The following is a 17,588-nucleotide window of genomic DNA, read 5'->3' as shown; positions in this document are numbered from 1 at the left end:
ACAGTGGGGAGGGCAGAGGGAAAGGGAGAAGCAGGCTCCTGATTGAGCAGAGAGCCTGATACGGGGGCTCGATCCCAGGACCCTGGCATCATGACCTGGGCCAAAGGCAGATGCTTAACTGAGCCACCCAGGCGTCCCTTCTGGGTTGTTTCTGGTTAGGTTTTTTGTTTTGGCACGTGTCAGCAGGGGGAGGCTCAGAGGCAGAGAGAGAGAAAACCTCCAGCAGATTCCCCGCTGAGCACAGAGCCTTGCAGCAGGGTCTCATCCCACAACCCTGAGAAATTATGACCGGAGGGGAAACCAAGAGTCGGAGGCTTAACTGACTGAGGCATCCAGGCGCCCACTGAAGTGTATGTTCCGCAGAATGTCTGATGGCCTTTACACATGCATCAATATTACAGAAGAAATGTTAGTGTAAGAGACAAATCATAATTCTGCATAAAAGAATTTTATTTAGTGGTCAGATCCCAATGAATAATGCCAGTCATTGCTTGATTCTGCTAAAATGTGCTATTTAGATATACTTAAGAAAGTATACAGTGCATCACCAAAAGCAGTTTAATTTGGATTGTGCAGAGTAAAAGAAAACTTCATAAGTCTTTGTTTTCTGATTAAAATTTCTTAAAATATAAAAATGAAAAAACAAACCCAAAAGCAGTATTCAAAAATAATAAATGTCACCTTGGACTATGTACAGTAAGATGCCTCTTTTGTAGCAGAATGTTCTCGGCTTCTTGATTCTTTCCTCACATTTCACGTATCCCTCGTAGGGGTTCTCATCCCCATCTGCTCCTACTCTCGGATTTCTTCCATTCCTGCTTGCTTGAAACAGTCATCTGCTCGCTCATCTATGACTCTTCCTCTGGTACTCCTTTCTCCTGCTCTTAAACTACCAGTCATTCTATTGAACAGACATTTGTTCAGCACCCATACGTGCCAGGCACTGTGCTGGGAGGCAGAGAGAAACACAGAGATGAAAAGTCATGAACCCCTTCCTCAAGAGTCCAAGTCTGGGTTGAATTAAAAAAACAGCGTTTTTCACATTACATTCCATGAGGTCCCAGGCTCCTGGGAAGTACATTTGGGGACTTTCTGAAACAAAGTGCATTCATGGACCATCTGTCAACATGGCCCACTGCAGGGCATTTTGAACTTAGAATTCTGTTCTTTATGAAGCACGGCCCCAAAAGCCGAGGTCTCCAGTTTGCGTTCTAAACTCTGTGCAGGTGGAAAGTGTATGTTGGGCAGCAGGGGATCAGCCGTGCCGGTTTTGGGTGGGAAGGGGTGATCGTTTAGCTGGTTTCTATAAATCCCAAGTATGAAAAAGCCCTTAAGCCACCTCCCCCCGCCCCCCGCAATCAAATACTAAATTTGAGCTACAGATACATGTTAAGAAGCTCTCCCTTGATCTGGACTTGTAACAAGATACTCTAAGACTCCTTTTATAAATGTCCAGCAGGAGCTCTTTTTATTACCTCCACAAATATTTCTTTGTGCTTTTCTGTGAACATTTTCTTAGCTTTGAACCTTTTAAAAAGCAGCAAATGAAGCCTGCAGGTCACCTTTTTTTTTTTTTTTCTTTTATCATGGTTGAACCCAAAACAAGCTCAGCTCTTGCACTTGGCCTACATCTTCTTTGTCCATGGGCCTCAAGAGACCCACAGTAGTTACTTAAAGAAAAAAAGAAGGCAAACTATGAACTATGAAACAAAAGCTGTACATAGCATACGACAGAAGCAAAAACGACACCACACCCTCACTGCCCCCATCTTGTCCCATGCCTGGCAGACCACACCCCTACAAATATTCACATTTGGAAATAGTTCTCAGTCACAGTAAAGTCCAAATCACGGTGATGGGCTTGTAGCCTACTCCTCTCCTTGACTCCACATGGCCGACCACTGAACCATGGTGAAAGGAGTTAAGTTCCAGACCCCAGACCTTTCCATGGGTTACAGGGGTCCCATCACTGCAGTTTCCATCCAGTCAGATGATCCGCAGTCCATTCAGGAGTCTGAGCGCCAGATTCAGAACCTCCTCATGAGCTGGGTCCAAGCCCTTTGGATCTGAAGGCCACTTTGGGAGTTGGCATTATTCCCATGTTACATTTGGCCCGCCCTACTCTGTGGCAGGGAGATCACGAAGTCTGAAACGTGTGAGAGAATGAGAACAGCAGGGATAACTGGGAGAGAGAGGGAAAGGAGAAGTGATCATGCACAGGCTTCTGGCTCTGTCGTGCATATATTTTCAGTGTAACAGCATGTATTTCGACACATAAGGGCTTGTGCTTTTCCATTAAAGACATACCTTGCCCTGAAAAGCTCATTTGGCAGATGTGGCCATGAACGTGTGGGTGGAAAATGTGTGAAGAGGTTCTGTACCGAGTCCCGTGGGTGTGTCCTTCCGGCTCCTCCCCCCAGCGCACCCACCTCACCCGCAAGGAGAAGCTGACGGGTTACACCTGGTCGGTTTGATACTCAGAAGCTTCGGACAGGCTTTCGGAGAAGCTCAGGAAATTCTCCTGGTACTCAGAACACACAATCTCGTAGCGGTAATGCCGGAACTCCACAGCAAAGGTGCCAAAGTAAGACAGGAAGCACATGACCAGTCCCCACTGGACCCGGGCCGCATACATGTGGATGCCTTGGGCCATGAGGATGAAATCTGGGGAGCAGCAGTCAAGGAAAGGACCCCCATCAGCCGCATCGAAACTGGGCTCTTTTCTGGACAGGGACAAGTGACAAGAATGTCTCGCTCTCCCTCCCTCAGAACTCGGCTTGACGGCTTGCTGAACTCGCCACCTGCATAACTCGAACTCACAGTACCGAGCTCTGCCTTCGTGCAGGACAGGTGTCTAGGGGCTTGCATGAAAAATCTAACTTAATCCTCACAGCAACCCTATTATTACCGGTTCATTTAAAAATGGGGAAACTGAGCCCAAATGGACCCTTCCTGCGGTCACAGAGGTGTTAACCGGTGGAGCTGGAATTCAAATGCTCCGACTCCCAGGCCGAGCAGGCAGCTCTCCCGCCGCCTAATAATCTGTGAGGTTAGCCAGAGGATTAAAATTCAAAAAAAAAAAAAAAAAAAAAAAAAAAAAAAGGCCAGAAAAATAAATGTATGTTTTTAAAGACCAGTGCGTGTGGCCGTGGATTCGCGGTCATCGTTCTACCTACAGAAACCGTCCCGAACACACGAAATCACTAGCGACCGACACCGAAGCTCCTGACACCGTGGAGGTGGCGCGTCTTCCTTCTGTCCAGCTCCCCGTCAGGACAGCGACTGAGGCTCCGCGACCTGATCTCCGAGGAGCGTCCGCGCCGCCGCAACATGCGGTGGCAGCGGGGACACGAGGCGTCAAGGCTCCAATCCGGAGCCAAGGGGCCAGGCCCTAAGTACGTTCGTCAGGAAACACAGAAGCTCCCGGAGTCAGCGCTGCCCGCAGGCCTTACACTGGCACCTGGTAGTCTGCAGAGAGCAGGCGGCGGTGCAGCTGCTGCGGCTTCGCACAATGCCCGGACCCCCCCCCACCCCCCCGGGGACCCAGCGGGGCTCCGAGCGCTCAGAAACGACGGGGCGGGGCTGGTAGACGCTGAAAATGCGAACTGACGCGAGCCTCCGCCGGTCCTGGGGGGGCGGGGAGGCTCCGCACCGCGGCCCCGCAGGGCTGCGGGAGCCGCGGGGGAAGGGCTGGGCCTCTCATGCCCGCAGCACAGTCTCACCTGTCACTCACGGAATACCTCGTCACGCGGCCGCCAAAGCACCGTTCCCGGCTGCACTCTTACCGGCCTTGTCCTCTGAGGTGCTACACAACCTCGAACACCCGGGCAAGCGGCCATTCGTGAGGAAAGAGGAAGCGAAGGCCCCGAGCTGCGGTACCTGCCGGCGTCTCCGAGCCACCACCCGTGTCCCCCACGCGACAGGGTGCGGCGAGAGCTCCAGCCGTGCCTGAGCTGGAGCTGCGATCCCGGCGTACGGCGCGTGGCCTGTGCCTACTGCTGTCACACGAGGATTAAGAGCGGAGCCTCGGAAAGGGCTTCAGTGGCGCCGGCACGTGCTGCTTAATCAGCGTCGCCGACCACGTGCAGGACCTCCTCCGCTTAGCTCCCCCTCCCACCAGCTAGGAACCCTGTTCGCTTCCTGTCGGGTGGCCGGGGAGGCCCTGTTGGAGTGAACACTGACAAGCGCTCGGAGCGAGTGGCTGATCTGATTGGCCGCACTGGCACTGGCCGGCTTCTATTGGGCCACGCCACCGGGAGGTGGGGTCACCGCCCCCCCCGCCCCCCGCGCTGGACTGGTCTCGACTTGGGCGGGGTTTCTCGCGGTTTCCCAGCCCGCCGCTGACTGTGTGGGAGGGTCCCAGGGTGCGACGCGAGAGGCTGGCCGCGTTCTCCTTTGCCAGTTAAGTGACACGAAATAACCGCGGCCTTAATCAAGTCGCGAATTAACCTTGTTTTAAGAGAGAAGGGAAAACCGCCGCCATCTCGCTGCGCATCCGGTGCCCTCCGTCACGGGGACGCCGTCCCCACAGACAGGATCTGGAGGCGGCGGAGCCCGCGTCACGCGCGCTTCCCCGCGTCCTCTCTGGGTGAGGAACGCGGCCGCGCGCTTTCGTCCTCCTCGCCCTCAGGGTCGGCGTCGGTCACACGCAGACGGTCCGCCCGGCCTCTCCCCGCACTGAAAGGATACAGAGGACCACGCAGAGGGTGACGGAGGCGGCGAGCACCACGCGCGGGACGCCCACTCTCCGCCCTTCGTTCTTGATGTTCACCCTGAGCGTCAGGGCGGCCTGGATCCAGCAGGTCAGCGTGCCGAAGCCGAAGGTCAGGGACGTGCCGACATTGTGGATCTCCTCGTCGTTGGTGAGCTGGGGGCGGGCAGAGGGGGCGCGTGAGGGGGAGACGTGCAGGGATGGGTCCGCCCAGGGAGGACTGGGCGGGCCTTCGTCGTCGCCGGTTCTTGGCGTGTATTCTCGGGCCTGAACTCGGAGGGCAGAAGGCAGACGGGCCGCCCCAGGCCTCGGAGCACGCGTGCGGCGCGGGAGTCCGTTTCCCGCACGCGTGCGCAGGCGCAGGAGGAGCCGTGACAGCCGCGACAGGGCCGTTGGGGTCTGCGGACGCACGCCCCGGGCGTCCTCCACATGGGGCGACGCCTGGACCACCGCGTCGCTACGGACGGAACATGCCTGGCTGCGGTGGGCAGGGCGGGGTGCGGGGCGCTGCGGAGTGTTCCTCTTATGAGAGAGCTGCCACCCAAGAGCTCTCCGCATTCGCAGACCCGCCAGCGGACATTCGTGTCCGAACTCTCCCTTTCACGCAGTGAACGGGCTGAAGGACACCCGTCCTCGCGATTCCATTTTGAGCGTCACAGACGCGAACTCCAGATCATCGCCTACGGATGTCGGAAAGTACACGGGCCCCTTTTGCTTAAGTGCAGTGGTCTTGGGGCGCCTGGGGTGCTCAGTCAGTTGAGCCTCTGTCTTCTGCTCGGGTCATCATCTCAGGGTCCTGGGATCGAGCCCCGCATGGTGCCCACTGCTCAGCGGGGAGCCTGCTTCTCTGTCTCCCCCGCCCTGGCTTGTGCTCTATTTCTCAAATAAATAAATAAATAAATAAAATAATCTTTAAAAAAAATATATATATATATATATATACACTGCCCCCTTAAAACATCTTTAGCAATTATATATATATATATATATATATACATATATATATATATATATATATATATATATATATATTTTTTTTAATGTGTTATTTTTTATTTGACAGAGACAGTGAGAGAGGAAACACAAGGGGAGTGTGAAAGGGAGAAGCAGGCTCCCCACTGAGCAGGGAGCCCGATGTGGGGCTTGATCCCAGGACCCTGGGACCATGACCAAGCCAAAGGCAGACGCTTAACTGACTGAGCCACCCAGGTGCTCCAGATCTTACTTTAAATAACAATTCCTCAAATTAAATTTTATTTTTAGGAAATTGGTTTTCCATGCTATACACAGTCTATTCATTTATTATCTTAAACTTAATTTAAAAAATAGATTATATAATTACATGGTTCAAACTTTAAAAAATGATGGAGTACAGATGGAAAAGTCTGTCTCCCATCCCATATGCTAGCCACTTGGTTTCCTCACAGGCAACTAAGGTGTTGTTTATTGTGTGTTCTCTGTACATCTTCTAGAAAGTGTTCTTTATATGTCATGTGATCACTCATGGTTTTGAGTATTTGTGGTTCACCAAAACAACCCAATCTCTGGACTTAAGGAAAGACCGAAAAGTCCCCTCAGTAACTTCCATCCAGGCCCTGGTTGAGAGAATTGGTAGTGAGCATTGGACAACATGCTAGTCCCTGCAGCACAGACCGGCACAGCCACTCAAGTCTGGCTTGATATGGGATGGGGCCTAGAGTAGTAGAACAATGAGTGGGATTGCCTGTCAAACGACCCATTGATTCAAAACTCATTATTCCACTGCCTCTCTGTTTCAGGTGGAATGCTGGGGAACGAGTTATCCTGATATAATGGATTATCAGGACTGAGGGGTGGAACAAGAGACAGTCTTAGAAAATCCACTACCATATTTTTTTGAATGCCTGTGCCATTTGGATTTTACCCCACAGACAGGGAGAGGTGTGAGGATGGACGAAGTTTCTCACTAGGTTATAAAACACAGGTTGGAGGACAGTGTGAAGAGAACGGAGCCAGGGGAACTGTTCCAGTGCAGGGGGGCTCCTCGTCTGTCTTACAGATGGAGTCGTTCGAGTCAAGAGGCAAATGATGATATTAGCAAGGGATTTTTTTTTTTTTTTTTTTAAGTAAGCTCTATGTCCAGTGTGGAGCCCTGCACAGGGCTTGAATTCATGACCCTGAGATCAACACCTGAGCGGAGATCAAGAGCCAGATACTCAACCAACTGAGCCATCCAGGCGCCCCTAGGGAACTTATTACTAAATGTTGTGACCTTGGGCTTCTAAATGTCTGGGAAGAAGAGTTAGCGCTAGGAGATCTTTATACAAGTCTTACGTGTTCTAGAGAAATTCTGGTTTTCAAACTTGAGTCCCACGTGAGCTTGCTCATATGAAATGTGAGCTTTCATCCAAAAAGGATGTTCAGTGTTTAATTTTAGAAAGGCCACGATCCTATTTTCTAGAAAGTTCCATTACGAGACAGTTTGTTCTGAGAAAAAGAGTAAAGCACTTTGAAATCCTTTGTGGAAGATACACAGCGATTGCAGAGGCTACTTCTCCCCGGAGCTGTGCTGTCCTCCCAATGCAGAGGGAGCACCCTCACACGTGTGGCGTGAACACAGGCACACAGGGGCCAAGACCAGAAGGACTGACTGCTGGAGGATCTGTGCTTATTAGGAAGCACGATTAGCGTTATTGAAAAGATTCATGCAGAATCAGTGGCTATGACCATCCTCTAGGTGAAGAGGGAGAAGGTGGTGAAAAAGGCCAAATGAAGTACCTGAAAATTACCAAGTAAGGTCATTCCAAAGGAAGCCAGGCACAGCGCCACCAATCCACTAATATTCAGCCATGGATTTAAAACCTTGGGTTTCAGTTGTATGAAGCGCAGAACAGCTACCACAAGAGCTGGGGATAAAAAAAAAAAAAGGTTATCATTTAAAAATCTAAACCATGCAGCTAGACTCGGAGGCAGAGTTCTGAAGCCCCAATGTGCAAGACTAAACTTTTCACCATGGTGCAGTTTTACATCTCTGAAATGGCAGATAGCTTTTAAAAGAAATTTTTCACGCGATGCTTATGATTATTTGGATGTTTTATTATGCCTGTCCTGAGGGAGGCAGAGAGGAGCGGCCGTGCTGTATGTTATTTGAGGGGTGCAAGGATGACAGAGCTGCCACAAGGGTGGTTCTCAGAGTTCTCAAAAGCAAGGTCTGCCCACGACCCACTGGCTTAGGAGAACATCGCAGAGGCCTTGACGCAACAATTATGACAGGGAGAAAGACAAGCCATGGCTCGGAATTCATGAATTCACCGCCCCTTTAGTTTCACAGTTAAGGGAAGGAAGACACAGGGAAGAAGGCAGGGATCCACATCCAGACACGGCGGCTGGTCCCTGTGCCAGAAATCATACCTGGGGACACAAAGAAGACAAGGCAAGTGTACAAATCCCTTGATTGCTGGTTTATTCCCTCCTCCCTCTAATTCTATGTGGAGATGTCCACTGTCACAGGACAAGGATAGTTGATCTAACTTAGAGGCGTTACAGTAATGATTTAGTTGATTATATTAAGAAAGCTTGATTCTTCAGTGATGTTACTTACTTTATTTTTTAAATTTTATTTTTTAAAAAGATTTTATTGAGAGAGCGAGAGCATGAGGGTGGGAGAGGGAGAGGGAGAGAAGCAGGCTCCCTGCTCAGCAGGGAGCCCAACGTGGGACTCTATGTGGGGCTCAATCCCAGGACCCTGGGACTGTGACCTGAGCTGAAGGCAGATGCTTAACCAACTGAGCCACCCAGGTGCCCCGATGTTACTTACTTTAGAAGACCACTCCATCTTTTGAAGCAAATTGTTACGGGAGAATCAGAAAGGTTGAAGGAATTACCTAGATTTAAACCTGACTCTTTTTTTAAGGTTTTATTTATTTAAGTAATCTCTATACCCCATGTGGGGCTCGAACTCACAACCCTGCAATCAAGAATCACATGCTCTTGTGACTGAGCCAGCCAGGCATGCCTCAAACCTGACTTCTAAGAGTAATCTTCAGGACAGTACATACTCAAGCCACGAATATAAGAATCCCCTTTTATTAACTGCTTAGTGCAGGGGTATTTTCATATTTCTACAAAAAGCCGGGGAGTTTAGTCTTTGAATAAGAGGAAAAAGTGCTTGCAGCTAATATGAATTATATCTACATATAAGGAAATGAACTTTCTACTTCCTACGACAATTTATTCTGACATTAAGGTTTAACAGGGAAGATGACTAGAAATTCAAGAATTATCCTATTTATATAGCAATTAAATAGGTAATTAGTTGCTAAAAGTTTTTATCTTCATTATAGGCCCTATTAGGAGTCATTAATAAAGAAAACTTGTCTATAAATTTGCATTTCCTAAATCTGCTGAATGTCATAGGTTTCAAGCTGCAAAATTAAGCTCAGCAAGTTGATTTTCAGTTCCAAGTATCTCTGATCCAAGAGTGGAATACAACTTGGTTAAGATTTGCATTTTAGAAACAAAATAGCAGTAAGCCATAATTTTTAAAATTGCAGATTGTTCAGCTCTGATTTAGCTTTTAGTATATTTATGTTTTATCTAATTCCCACTGGAGTTCATAGAATTTATAAATGACACTTGAGTTGAAAGAGTCCAAACCTAATGGTTTGAAGGACTTAGTTAGAAGTTGTGATATATCCGATGTCTAGTGATAATGACAGCAAGTATCCTAGAGGGTGAAAAACTCAGCACAACTTCTTCTGCTTTCTAGGATGGGCACAGGAGGAAGAAGCAGACAGAAGAAATTTCACATAAGCCCTCTGACACAAAGTGATCAGATTAAAGCAGTCATTAGATTAAGACCAGAAGCCTCAACACAGGGCACCATGGGAGACACTTGCTATTAATTGTGTGTGGATATTAGGACATAATGACAAAATACCCAGATAGCACATTTCCTTTATTTTAAAAGTGACTAGTGAGTGGCTCAGTTAAGCAGCTGCCTTCGTCTCAGGTCATTATCCCAGGGTCCCAGGACGGAGGCCAGCATCAGGCTCCCTGCTCAGCAAGGAGCCTGCTTCTCTCTGCTGCTCCCCCTCTGTTTGTACTCAATTTCTCTCTGTCAAATAAATAAAAATCTTTTTTTAAAAAAGATTTTTATTTTTATTTATTTATTTGACAGAGAGAGAGATCACAAGTAGGCAGAGAGGCAGGCAGAGAGAGGGAAACAGGCTCCCCGCTGAGCAGAGAGCCTGACGCGGGACTCGATCCCAGGACTCTGAGATCATGACCTGAGCTGAAGGCAGCGGCTTAACCCACTGAGCCACCCAGGCACCCCAAATAAATAAAAATCTTTAAAAACAACTTAAAAATATTAAAATGACTAGTGGAAAGTATTACTCTAACAGCTCTCCGGATGTCATATAGGTTGGGGGGGATAGGATGGTACTAGAACTTTGGCTTAAGCCCTAACCTACTGCTGAAGCAGACACAGATGGCTTTCCATATTGACCTATCTGGTCAGTTTGTTTCCCTGTTCCCAGAGCAAGAGGGTCAGTGGCCATATTCTGTGCTACTAATTTCTTCCTAGTAAACACTAGGACATGTGTCATCATCTGGTCCCAGCCTTCCCCCTTGTAATATTGTGATAAATCATCTGGTCATGAGCAGATGATGAAATTAAGCAGGAAACAGAAACCTATTTGAAGACATGAATTCAACCCAACAGTCCTAACTTCCAGAACAGCAGTCCAAACACCACACTCTGCCCTCTTTACCTACTAACACCATTATTAATCAGCTCTGACTAGGCAAATTTTCCTTTAAAGATAGATTGTATGGGCAACTGGCTGGCTCAGCCAGTGGAGCATGTGACTCCTGATCTCAGTGAGTTCAGGCCCCATGCTGATCATAGGGGCTGCACTGAAAAAAAAAAAAAGATTCTAATTGAAGTTTTAAGGTGGAGATTATAAGCTTCTGGTCCTTTTAACAGTTTTATTAGCAGGTTTAATGGAGGCAGATTCAGATTATTGGTTACAAAGTCCTTTTCAACCAAGTAGTGATTTAAATATACATGCTTGAAAAAGACTTCGGGGTAGTGGGATGATTTCAAAGCTGTCTTTATATATGCTGACCAATTTTATACTACATTAATGTTCTGATCAGAAGATATGTCTTTTAGTTTCATTAAAAATTTTAGATTTTAGGGGCACCTGGGTGGCTTAGTTGGTTAAGTGTTTGCCTTCGGCTCAGGTCATGATCCCAGGGTCCTGGGATCAAGCCCCGCATTGGGCTCCCTGCTCAGTGGGGAGTTTGCTTCTCCCTCTCCCATTCCCCCTGCTTGTGCTTTCTCTCTCCCTCTCTTTCTCTGTCAAATAAATAAAATCTCTAAAAGAAATTTTTAGATTAACAGTTTTAGAAAAGATTATTAAAACCTACCCTTCTGTTGTTTATGGTATTTGGAATAGTCCTTTGCTATATAAGTATCCCCTATTATATATTTTAAGAGAACACAGAAAGTAGAATAATTGCCTATTTTCTATACCAAATTTTTTACTGTGAGGCTGACTGGAGCTTTATTTGTATTTATTTATTTGCTTTTGAAGTGGGCTCCATGCCCCCCCTGTGGGGCTTGAACTCACAACCCTCAGGTCAAGAGTCCCACACTCCACCGACCAAGCCAGCCAAGCACTCCTGGTTGGGCTTTTAAACCTGAAACCCAAAATAGCAGCTCTTCCTCACAGTACTAAACTGGTGCCTGGCCAGATGCTTTTTTCATTTGTTTAGTTTTATTGTTTATGCATCAATAATTCCTATTTATGACTGCAGTAGAACACGGCAATCAATGTGTTTTCATTGAATCGGGGGGGAGCAGCTGCTGTTGGTGACGGAAATCATCCCGCTATCAGCTTTATCCTCACAACAGACAGAAAAGATTATTCCTTTCAAGAAATTTGTCTTAGGTCTCTTCCCCCACCTGCCCCCGGGGTGGGGAATAAAAATGTGGATTCAGGACAAAGTGCATAACTAATTGCGTAAAGAAAATAACTGAGTTCGGTCATTGATCAGTACATCAAATGACAGAAGATCTTTGCTAGCGATTTTAATAAATGCTGCCCTGACTCATCTGTAAATCTCGATGGCTGCCAAAAAGCAGCGACTTATAGGCAGTCCGGGTTGTTCCTTAAAGCCAGTAATGCCGTCTACAGCAACAGTCTGAGGTCTAGCAGGGACTTGCCTGGGAAGACGAAGCCTCCTCCACTTTGAGCAGGAATCATTAGTAAATGGATTCTTTTTCACTCCCAGGGTTGATAAATAATTGTTAGTTTCCTCCCACTGTACACTAATCTTCATCAGTCTTGTGTCTACCAGATGGCACCGAAAATGACAGAAGATAATAAAGAATACCTCAGAGCGAGAGCTAGTAAAGGCTTAAGTGTCTTTTGCTGGAATGGGAGGACCAGCGGGTCAGATGATGACGAATGTCATCTGGAAGAGGGGAGGTGGTTTTCATTACTTTGTTTTTGGAAATGCTTTTCTAATTAGTTAATCATAAGCTTTATAACTGGATACATTTGTGAGCTGTGCAAATTGGCATTTTGAAGAGTACACACTAAAGACTATGGGGAAATACCATATTGTTTTCAGAACGTGAAGGAAGCAATATGTGGCTTCCAGCATGTTCATTGGTGTCTTTAAAGCCCAAATGGAGGACAAACAGCTTGTGACAGCTTTTTAATAAGGACAGTCTCCTGTGCCTTGTGAGTAGATGAGGTGGTATTTGCAAAGCACTTAGCATTGTGCCTGGAATATGGATGACTGCTATTAATTATTGTTATTACTGCGCCCCGTGGGGAAGATCATATGATGAGTAGGTTCCAACCTTCAGGCCTACGTGGTATAACTGCAGGCAAACTGGGAAAGGTCCCTGACCCTGGGATTCAAGAAATCTCTCTCTCTCTCTGGCCTTTGCGTTCTCTTAAATGCAAATGGCTCTTTAGCAGTCAGTTAGGCCTTGGTGTCAAGAGTAGGGGAAAAAAGTGAGAATTAAACCTCGTGGTAGCTGAGGCTGACGGCAGGGAAGACAAAACCTGACTGGCTGGGACTGGAACCGGTGCCCAAGTATGTGTTAGCTGCAGCAACTACCGCCTTTTCCAGAACTGGGGAATAGCCAGGACATGAAAATCCTGCCTACCAAGGGCATGACAAGGAGAGCTTCTTCCAGACTCAGCAACTTCGGCACGAGGGTTGCTGACCTCCTCCTTAGTAGTGGCCTGGCAGTCCATGCCTTCCAGAAGACTTCCTGCTCAGGCAAATGGGCTATGTTCTGGGGACACCTGGGTGGTGAAAGGTTTTGACCCACACAGAGTTAGCTCCAGAGAGGAACTTAAGTAACTGTAGCCAAGTCCCCCAGTGTGCTTCTCATTGAACACAGGTTCAAGAGGGGCATTTTGGGCCTCCTGCAGAACGTTCTCCATGTTTCTCATGTTTTGAGCCTTCTAAACTAAGATTGTGCCCGTGTTGCCTATTGGACCAACCATTTCCCTTGATTTTCCAGTAATTTCTATAGGTCTTTCCTTTTCCGACAGCAAACATTAAAAAATATCTTAATGAGTAGGATTTTTTGGGATGGCGTTCTACTTAGAATAACAGGTCATCTCTTTGGGGGACAGGTGCTACCAAGGCTGAAATTCTCACCATCCAAAAGAACTATTTCCAGAAAACTGTTGTTGAAAAATTTAGTTGTCACTGGCCCATCCCCTACAACATGCCAATGATGATATTAGCTGACCCTCTGAGGAGACTGGTCTTGGGGAGATGGTATACGAGGGGGAAGTGGAAAGGGACAGAGATGATGGCTGGTTCCTTTGATCCTCGGAAGGAAACACTCACAGAACAAAGGGGACATGATATGAAATGATGGTCTTGGGCCCTGAAGGGAAAGTAGGGAACGGGGACCAGACCTGAGTACCAAAGATTTCTTCTTTTTTTTTTTAACCTACATCTCCGTTTACCATCTTGGTATGTGTATATATGTACAGGAGACCGCGTCACCCATGTTCATGTTGGCCTGGGGATTTAAAGACAGTGTCTCCACGTCAATATTTATCACAAAGCCTATGCATTTGTCATCCTTGCCAGTGAAGAAATACATTCTTTTTAATGCAAATGTATTGCACGACACTACATTCTCATGCGGGAATTTTATGACAATCTCATAGTATTTCATGTGGCAAAAAACATAATGTCAAGGATACACTGAAATGATAAAGATGATAAGGGGAAGAGAAGATGTAAGGTAAGCAGGGTGAACACGAAAGTATGAGAAAAAGACCCTCGAAACAAAAAGCCAGCATTAGCATAACTGACATGATACAACACCAAATTAACTGCTAAGCCCACCATGCTTTTGATGTTTGGAAGGATTTAAAATAAAAAAGAAAGCTACCGAAGCACATGAAGCCCTCTTTCAGCCCGCTTACCTAGGAAGGCTGCCATGTTCATGACTTGACTAAACACGCAGCTTGCTGGGGGCTCGTCACCTGCAATACTTGAAAATGATGTCGTGTTTCATTATCACCATATGAAAACCTGTCACCCACAACAGGCTGAATGCCTGTGTCCCTTCAGAATTCATACGTCAAGATCCCAACCCTCAATGAGATGCGATGAGGAGGTAGGGGCTTTGGGAGATACTCAGGTCATGAGAGTAGAACCCTTCTGAGTGGGATTAGTGCCCTTATAAAAAAGATCCCAGAGAGCTATCTTGTCCCCTTTCTGCCATGGGCGGACACAGTGGGAGGATGGCCATCTACAACCCAGAAGAGGGCTGTCATTAAGACCTGACTGTTGGCACCCTAATCTTTGACCTCCAGCCACCCAAGCTGTATATAAATTATTTTATTTAAATTTATTAAAATTTATTTTAAATTTTATTTAAATAAAATTAAACAAATTTTTAAACAAATTTTTGTTTGTAAGCCACCCAGTAGCCCAAACTAAATTACTCTCCCAACTTCTCCTAGCATCCAACAGATTAGAAGGGCTATTGAGTTACCTTATATAAGGTGCGTGCTTCACACCCGGTTTCCTGGAAAACCAGAAACACGGATTAAAGTATAGTCATTTGTGCACAGTTTAATCACCAGTGGCAGAAGTTTTGTTACATCCATTGATAACAATGAATTACCCAGAGACTGATTTTACCTTTCAGCTGAATTTAATGGGAAAATTTTGTCATCTTCCACAGCTATAAAGTATCTGTGAAGAAAGAACAAGGAAAGTTTATAAAACAAAATTTTAAAGACTCATTTGTTTCCCAGTTTTACTAGACTAGCCACATTAAATCATATGCATTATTTCTATGCATTATTATCATGTTTACCTATAAATCACTCAGCTCCTTAAAGTTCAAATGTGATTATTAATTCTATTTCTTGAGTTTTCAAGACACCCTGCCAAATTGATGGTAATCATTATAATCTGGAAACTGGAAAACAAAGAAATAAGACCTGATAACTTTGAGCAAACTAAAATTAGAATTCAAATTGTCTAGTTTCTCAGGAGTGTGTCCACCTCTCTCAATGGACTTCAGGGAGCTAAAATAATTTGCTGGAAGGGAACTGGCTTTGAAATAAGCAAGTGTGGGCATCCTTTAGTGATAAGCCGAGACTTAAAATGTAACGATACCCATTTTACAAACATACCAACCCCAGTCACACTGAACAATGCAATGAACTGTGAATGGAATCTTTAGCAAGTGGGAATAATGAGCAAATCTTGCAAATAATGAATCCCTATCACCAGTTTATAGAACGTTCATTATTGAAAGAACATGGGAACACAAAAGAAAATCAGTATTCTTCACTATCTGCTTGGCGTAATTTATTACTCGCTCTTGCTATTTACTTTGGGTAATAGAAGAAGGGAAGGCAAATGGGGACTTTAGCAAGGTCGAATTAGTAAACATTAAAGTATTTATAAAGACAGATAGCTATGCCCTACACTATCAAAACTACATTTTGATCTACACTGCACCCAAGTCCTTAAATAATTAAGAGAATACTCACACTATCCATAATCCAGCTGAAGTAAACAAAGTAAATACAAGAGGTAAAAACATCCATACACTGCATTTCTTCCCATCCATGCCTGTACCACTGAAATAAAATGAACAGACATTAATAACTAAGGCAGAAATTTACCTTACCCTTTCAGGGCGGGAAGGAAGTTAAAAGAAGTGTATTTTATGAAACCATGATCCAAATCTATTACTGCCACTTATGCTCGTGGAAATCCCTTGAGCAGTTAACAAGGATGACTGTTATCTAGCATTAGCTTAAATATTCCAGAGCCTGATTTGAGAACTAAATGGGAAACTTCTCACAAACACAGTTATCCTGATAGGAGCATCAGTATTTTTAAGCAAGGACAAAGGGTTTAGGTTAGGACTTACAGAAGGCTAGGAAACAAAGGCTTATTCCAACCTACTTTTCGTGCGATTATTAACAGTTATGGATTTATGGCCCTATGGATCTGGCATGTACATATGTCTACAGCTTGGCAGACAAGAATGCTAGAAACAAATGCTTACTAAGTACATTAGCAGTGCAGGAAGAAATGACAAATGCTTTGCAAATCTGAACTTTTCTCTTGACATGTTATTGAGCAGCTATCTCCGAAGACTTTAAAGATGAATGTTCTGGAAAACAATGTGTTGTGAATACTTTTAAACTAACTCCAATGAACACAAGGGGGAACAAGAACAGATGTCAGGCATTTTGGATGTTATATTTGAAAGCAAAAATAAATAAAAAGATTCCCCACAAGATGGAAGTGAAAAAGAGAAGCCGCAGGAGTGTCTATGAGAAATTGCCCTCCACAGGTGACCTGCCAAACAGAAGAGTAATGTAATTAGTAGGTATCTCTAAGGAGCTATCACTGCTCATTATTTTGAGTTTTCCAATGAACCACCAGCTGCTTACGAGTTTGAACCAGCACTGCCATGTATCTGAGCACCTCCCTATCTGCCTTTGCACACTGACACTCCCTGGACCTCCCAAGTCCTGGGATCAGAGAACTAACATGACCCTCCCTGGAAGGTGGTGACTCAGTGTCAGGAAGGTCTCGGTTACCAGAAGTGACCTACCTGATAAAGTAGATCTTTTGGGTGAGGGGACACACACCCGGACCTAATGTGTCTGTGATCAGTCATGGTGTGTTCTCAACAACTGTCTGGGTGGGATGGGTGTTAAATAAATGACGGAAGCTGAGAGTTGAAATATGTTAGAACCACTTTGAATCCGTTTAATCCAGTCTACTCTAATCCAGTCCACAAGGACGGACGTCCTGCTTGTGCCACATACCATACCAGGAGGTGGGAATAACTGAGGGGACATCTCACGAATACAACGGCTTCTATGTAATAGTCTATTCACTACGGAGAAGCTGTTGTAGGAACCAGCAGGCCTGGCTACCCAGTTTATGTAATGTGGGAGGATGATGAACATTTGAAGCACACCCACTATGGCTAGTCAGTGCCTCTTCATTTATTTCCGTCCAGAAAGCTGTGGGCTTATAATAAAGCTATCAGTTTTGTTAACAAAAATAATTTCATCATTAGCCAAAGATGTAGCATGAGTACAGAAAATGGGAATGCGGACTGAGCACGTAAACCAGTTTTCCCACATCTGCCCCTGCAATCGGTTGCTCTGACAGGGTGAGCACAGATGAAATGGTTACACTGGATAAGAGTCCAGAGGCCTAGTTCTCAACCTTAACGTTGCCAGTAATCAACTCTCTGGGTCTGGGCCAGTTACATAACTAACACCATTTCCCCATCTTGCTTCATAAAGACTGGATTTTAAAAGAGGGAGGACATCGAAGACTGGCCTCACAAGGG

At 45.9% G+C, this 17,588-nt stretch overlaps 1 protein-coding gene across 5 annotated transcripts in view; it reads right to left on the bottom strand.

Moving 5' to 3' along the window:
* Window positions 1-633: 633 nt before the first annotated feature.
* The window catches only part of LOC111149132 (transmembrane protein 150C), a 79,080-nt gene continuing 62,125 nt past the window's right edge, over window positions 634-17,588 (bottom strand). For 4 of the 5 annotated variants that reach the window (XM_022506070.1, XM_022506069.1, XM_022506068.1 and 1 more), the window contains exons 2-8: window positions 15,757-15,846; window positions 14,894-14,947; window positions 14,745-14,777; window positions 14,170-14,237; window positions 7,469-7,596; window positions 4,690-4,867; window positions 1,579-2,664 (exon numbers count right to left, since the gene is read on the bottom strand). In XM_022506070.1, coding sequence (XP_022361778.1) covers window positions 2,456-2,664; window positions 4,690-4,867; window positions 7,469-7,596; window positions 14,170-14,237; window positions 14,745-14,777; window positions 14,894-14,947; window positions 15,757-15,836 — 750 coding nt within the window. In that variant the 5' untranslated portion in view covers window positions 15,837-15,846 and the 3' untranslated portion in view covers window positions 1,579-2,455. Of the gene's footprint in view, window positions 949-1,578; window positions 2,665-4,689; window positions 4,868-7,468; window positions 7,597-14,169; window positions 14,238-14,744; window positions 14,778-14,893; window positions 14,948-15,756; window positions 15,847-17,588 lie in introns of those variants that run through there. The other variant, XM_022506071.1, reaches the window with a different exon arrangement.

This window comes from Enhydra lutris, unplaced genomic scaffold (genome assembly GCF_002288905.1).
Source record: "Enhydra lutris kenyoni isolate GAN:26980312 unplaced genomic scaffold, ASM228890v2 scaffoldscaffold21, whole genome shotgun sequence".
Classification (NCBI taxonomy): domain Eukaryota; kingdom Metazoa; phylum Chordata; class Mammalia; order Carnivora; family Mustelidae; genus Enhydra; species Enhydra lutris.
Note: the sequence above shows the minus strand (reverse complement) of the source record. Positions and strands in the feature narration are given on the sequence as shown.